The sequence below is a fragment of the Rhodamnia argentea genome, chromosome 11, assembly GCF_020921035.1.
Source record: "Rhodamnia argentea isolate NSW1041297 chromosome 11, ASM2092103v1, whole genome shotgun sequence".
Lineage (NCBI taxonomy): Eukaryota > Viridiplantae > Streptophyta > Magnoliopsida > Myrtales > Myrtaceae > Rhodamnia > Rhodamnia argentea.
The window spans coordinates 20,929,528-20,935,765 of NC_063160.1; the positions used below are offsets into that span (position 1 = coordinate 20,929,528).

General features: G+C 41.5%; 1 protein-coding gene across 1 annotated transcript; it reads right to left on the bottom strand.

Moving 5' to 3' along the window:
• Positions 1-3,677: 3,677 nt before the first annotated feature.
• Positions 3,678-5,709, bottom strand: LOC115735884 (protein SHI RELATED SEQUENCE 3). The gene is made up of 2 exons (XM_048271979.1): positions 4,609-5,709; positions 3,678-4,402 (listed from the first exon to the last, which is right to left on the bottom strand). The coding sequence occupies exons 1-2, from the start codon at positions 4,910-4,912 to the stop codon at positions 4,035-4,037; spliced, it is 672 nt and encodes a 223-aa protein (XP_048127936.1). The 5' UTR covers positions 4,913-5,709; the 3' UTR covers positions 3,678-4,034.
• Positions 5,710-6,238: the final 529 nt, after the last annotated feature.

The window sequence follows — 6,238 nt, forward strand, 5'->3', positions numbered from 1 at the left end:
TCCATCCATGACATATAATTGCTTAAGGAAAATCCCCTGCTATCATTTTTATAGGTGGTGAATAGCAGTAATTACAAGGCTAAGGATTGCAAGAAAAAAAGAGGCTCCTTACTAACCTAATAATTCACGGAAAATATACCTCAAGTTGAGGCACCCCACTTTACAACTATGCAGTGCCAATGCTGACACGCGATAGGTCATTTCTCAAAAAATAGAGAATTCCGACAAGTTTGGGACATGTTGTGTATTAAATGTATATTTTTTTCACTATCAGTCACAATTAGGTTTTTATTTTGGGTTAGCTGGGTATATTAATTTCGGAATGACCGGATATCTGACTTAAGCAAATATGCTTTTGATAAATTGATATTTTGATCCATAATTTATTGATAATGTTTAAAATTAACCCCCTGTTTGAAGAAAGAACGTGTCGAAATGCTGGACTCGAGTGTAGCTGGCGTGTCGGGAGCTCTGACCACGTGTCGGTCGCATGTAAAAGAGTGTCGAAATGTCGGAGAGAATCGAATATGACACAATACGAAGGCCCTCGAAGAGTGTTAGTGCTTCGTAACTTTATAAGGAGGAAAATAACTTTTATTGTTTTTTTTTTTTGATAATCGAGGTGTCCGCGCGGCCGGCGAGCTTGCGCTCAAACCAGCGGTGAAGCACGACTAGTCCTCGGGGGCAACTGCAGAACCCCACCACCACGGTGCCCGGGTAAAACACTGGCATCACGAAGTTTTGAACCCGTAACCTCTCGTGAAAGGAACCGAGCGCAAACCATCGCGGCTACCAGCCGGTGGGTAATAACTTTTATTGTTAATAATATAGAAATGAAAAAAAAGAAAAAAAAATCATTGGAATTACGAAATGGCTTATGGAAAATTTGTCTGTATTGAATTGAATCCACAATAATTAAAAAGGATGGATCCATGGGGGCGTCTCGATTAGCACCGGCCTTATCTTCCCGGGGACAAAGCGAAGCGGGTGGAAACTTCAAATGATGAAGACATGTCGGGAATATGAATGGCCTCAAGGAAAATGCCTCGCCCAGTCTCTTGTTTTCTTCTTTACCCTTTTTCTTTTTCGTTATAAGGTTATTGCTTCTCGTTTTGAGACTCTTGAAACAATGTCATGCCAACTTAACATCAACTTTAGATGCGTTTATTTTACAAGAAATAAAATAATTCGATTCTTAAAAGTAATCGATCGCATTGCTTGAGATAATTAATTAATAAAAAATATTTTTACGAACGAATAAGATGCCTCATAAGTGTTGAGAAGTCCAATACCTTCACCCGGATAAATTATCAAAATAGAGCCAAGTCTAAGTCCACGGAAGCCAATGAATTATGACCAACTAGGATATATTAACCGTTCTACATCATATTAATTTTCCGATATGGGACTCTTACGTGATACAAATCACGTGTGTAACTCAACAATAAGTTGGAAGGTGAATATGAAAAAGGCAAGATCACGGTCAATCCAAACTTCCACGCTACGCTCGTGAATTTATCGTGCATTGTCAGTTTTTCTATTGGCCAAAAAGGATAAAAACCTATTCTTAGCTGCAATCAGATAAGATCAAAAGCATTCTTGCTCCCCTTGCACCGAGAGGAGAGATCACTTATCTAGTCTATCAGATTAATTGTTGGAGGAGACCAACACAAGCGGTACTAGCTTCCGCAATGACCATGATTCGTTAGCCTTCTTCGCTCTAGTAAGAGCTCTCGAAACCATAGAATCGAAGAGAGGGGCGAAAAAATGTATAATGGTCTTGTTAACAAGTGTCTTGGTGAAAAGTGCACGAGAAAATGGAAATTGCAGCATTTCCCTAATTATTCAAAGGGTCTTGTTAACGAATGTCTCGATTACATTGGTGAAAAGTGGACAAGAAAATGGAAATTGCAGCATTTCCCTAATTATTCAAAGGGTCTTGTTAACGAATGTCTTGATTACATTGGTGAAAAGTGCACAAGAAAATGGAAATTGCAGCATTTCCCTAATTATTCACTTAAACAAGTGTCCTACAAGTGGCATCGGGGCACTATTTAACAGATTCCATCTTACACGGCTTGCATGCTCTTTTTTGCACATAGCCTATGTTTATTGCCGCTGATATGGACATCGGTCATGTACCAAAATAGAAGAATACACAATCAATAACAATGTCCTGATCAATAAGTGGAGATGCAAATACATACCGTCTTTCCATGATACTGGGCAAATTAGCAAATATTTCGTTCGGATTAATTAGGCGTTCTAGTATTTTACATAACAATGTCCTGATCAACACGGCTCAAAATCAGCGTTGCGGTCCCAAACGTTACAGCAAGAGTCGGTAGATATGCTTATCAGATATCCTTTAGGGAATACGAAATTCAAGAGACCGACAATTGTGTTAATTAGGCAAAAAAAGGGAGGAAAAATATGCACAAACACACGGATCAATATAATGCCTATTGGATTCCATCAAATAGCCCCTAGCATCCGAGCCGAAAACCGGTAAGTACTCAAAAATATAAAGTTTCCAAACACTTTCACGCTAATCATTTGTCCCATTAACACTCCGTTCACAAATCGCCACTCGTTTCTTTAAAATTATCAATATTAGGGTCACTTAAAGATTCATTGTTAAAACCTTGTATCGTCGTCAACGCTCTTGCATTCGTATGGAATAGCATCCGCCTTCTATTGTTGACGATTTCTAAGAAACCAGTGGCGATTTTTGGACAAAAGGATAATTGGAGCAAATTTAGGAGTAAAGTAAAAGTTGGCGAGTTATTTTCAGACAAACGCAAGTTTGGCTCCGAAAATTCAACTTGAAGTTTGAAGTCTTTTCAATGAATTGGGCCCCCTCAATTTCTTGCATGGATTTCTCAAGGGGCAACCCCGTTTTCCCACTAGATGCAGTAGAAAGAATAGAACCACTGCAAACAATGGCTTTTGTACTTGGTATATTTCTTTCAAGTACAGGGGTATATATTCCAGCTGGTTCTATTTTCATACTCGGGGCATCTATCTTTTTTCTATTTTAGCATGCACGTCTCTTTATCAACAAAAGGGACTAGAAAACTATGAATCATATGCAATAGCTTTTCGTTTTAATGCAATCATCATGTAAAAATCCACAAGATGCCCACCTGCCTAAGGTTCTCTCTCTATTCCAGTTTCCAGTTAAACTAATCAGGTTTAGGGTTTTAGCTTCTGCTTTATAGTCATAGGGTGATTCCCCTCGGCTTCTCAACACACCAATAAAATATTTATGGTGTGGTTCTATCGACACGCATGTGCTGCTAAGAGATGGGAAAAGAGAAGCTTCGCATTTGCATGAGAGGAAAGCGTGTAAGCCATACAATATAATAAGCAAACAAAACCGGTTTCCTCTTTCCTTCAATTGGAGTGGGCAAACCGACTAATTTGAATCTTTGTCGTGTTCAGACAAAGTTCATGTCCTGGAAATCGATGCAGGCAACTTGGTGACAAGGAAAGATCTACATGTATGTCTTCCTTCAGTAATGGGGTTTCGGCAGAGACAACGGAGCATTAGACTTGCCTACAGATGCAACCCTGAGACGCTCATGTTAGGTGAGCTTATGATTAAACTAGTTTGCATTTTTCAAGCCCGAGCAGGCAAAGAAGCGGATTATAGGGAACAAAGCAGCTTTGAAGTTCATAAACAACAAGAACTTAGAAGCGAACTTGAACTAAAACTCACAAGAGAAGATCATTAAAATATGGACAATGGGACAAATTGTGGAACTTATCCAAAACATGCGCCGCATCTGAAGGGATTTATATGTATCTCAGAACAACAAATGGGTTGATCAAAGAGAAGTAAGGATGTACAATTTACACTCTGCCAACAACGACGATGTGCAGGAGCGACATGAAGGGATCTTCTACTGACCTCCCCTAATACTTCTCCAATGAAAATCAGTCAATCATGATGGCATTGATCGCCGGAGCTACTTCCAGGCCCGTTACTTCTGTATCTGCTCTCCCTGTCCAAGAACTTAGCTGCACGAGGGCTAAGATTTCGGGAAAATGTAGTGCGTGCCCGAGATCGAAGCGCCTAGAGGAAACGGATACAAGCAAGGATAGATTGAATCCGCCGGAGCTGAAGATGAAGTCAAAGTGCATACGGCGGGGTTATTATCATCGTTATTAGCAGGTAGGGTGGCGGGTTCACGACAAGAGCTCTCGCCACCGGCAGCACCATAATGGCTCTCGGGACCTTGATCATAGAGAATGCCCTTGAAGACATGCCCTCCGATGTTCACGGATGTCTGATACGCATAATGCTCGGCTGCATCATCATCTTCAGTGCTCATCCTCACGCACTGGAATGTGGCTGTTGAGCTCACCGCTGCAGGGAAATTCCCTTCAGCGTCCAAACCTAGATTTTCGAAAGATAAAAATCTCAGAAAAATTTCAAAAAAAAATTCAGATTAAATGCTATTTTCGCCCCAGTAATAAGTAAAAGCTGCTTGGTTGCTATTAGAAAATAAACGTTCATCACAAGCAAACGATTCGTTCGCCGTGTGACACTAAGATCTTGAGCAGTGCTTTGAATTGTACTCTCCGAGAAAAGAGAGAGTCTACCTGGGAATGTGGAAGTGTCTCTGTGCCTTTTAGGGTTTTGGGCTTGGAGGGAGCGCTGTTGGTGAACAGGAACGTTGTTTAGGAGATGTTGCTGTTGCTGTTGCTGTTGCTGTTGATGTCTCTGGTGTCTCCTGTAGGCAGGAACCCAAGTGCTTTTGATGTGAGTTTGGCAGTGAAAGCCTTTGCTTTTGCAACAAGTCCTGCACCTCCTGTACACACAGTCCCTTTTGGCTTGGTTCCCACAGTCTTGACACCTTGACGAGCTCGCGCTCATCCCAGATTGCCCTCCTCTCATCATCATCATCTTCTCCCACCCGGGAATGATACAAAGTTCTATATATAACAGCGGGAAAAAAACAAAGACACTGGACTAGAACCACAATCCACAAAACTCTGTTGATGTGTTCTTGTTCTTGCTCCTCTTGGTTCAGATCTTCATCCGTGTGTGCCGTGGGTGGAGAAGAGTTACGATTCACTGAGTCGGGCACCGGAAAAACAAGAACGCAAGTTGAGCACCAAGAAGAAGAAAGTATATATGATTGAGAGTGGTGAGGCGCGTGTTAAGGATTCGATGCAGCTTTTAAAAGATTTAGGCTTTAGGGAGGGGTGATCTGCTTGTTACGGCAAGTGACCCCATTATTGGGTTGGTGTTATACTAATGTTCTTTCCTCAAAGAAAGGTTCTCTTCTCGCCTCTTCTCTTCTATTCTCTCCGAGCTTTTTCTTTTTCTTCTTTGTTTCCAGAGGATCGTGATGCACCTGAGACAAGCGGAGATCTTTCCTATCCTGATCATGCTGGAGATCATGGCAGCATTTCGTTTCCCATCTTGCAGAACAGAGAACGCTGCCCAGTATCCAGCATGGAGTCCATAACTGGAATTTGCACTTCCCTCGCGTTCATTCATCAACTCTGTGGCCCCACCAAGCTGGCGATCCCTTAAGGCAAAGTGGATCCGATTGGCAAGATCAGCTTGTTTTACTACAGAAACTGAGAATTAAGGGGTTAAGTAGTGATAGTAGAAGTGTGGTAGAGAACATGAAAAGAAAGGAAAAGAGAGAAGAAAAAGAGAAGATAAGATAAGGAGATGGTCAATAACTCACATCAAAGCCCTCACACCGCGAAAATTTACAGCGAAGCCCCGTAAATGCGTTCTGACAGCCTCTCTTTATTCGTCCTTGTGCCGAAAGACCCGCGCTTCTTTCTCCCTCCTTTCTGTCGGACGTCAAGTGGGGTTGGGATTGTTAACCGTATTCTATCTTTCTTTAATGATTTGATCCCTCCACTTGATTCCCCACGGAGTAAAACTCCGACCGCTGCCGTTAAAGCATCACTTCGATAGAGGATGGACACTCAAAGCCACCTTGACCTTGTAGTCCATTCGTGCGAGTCAATTCATTTGCTATCGAGCCCATCTTGAAATTCTTCTTCTTATTAAGGGGGCGGGAAAATTGTCCAAAAGCCCTAACCCCATTACATTTTTGTTAATTTAGTCTTAAATTTTTTAATGTTATCAATTGAGTTAATGATATTTTCACGTTTTATCAATTAAGTCCATTCGGCCAATTTAAATCGAAAATCGTAGACATAGACATTAATCGTCTTACGTGACATGGCGGCGCTAATGCGGACA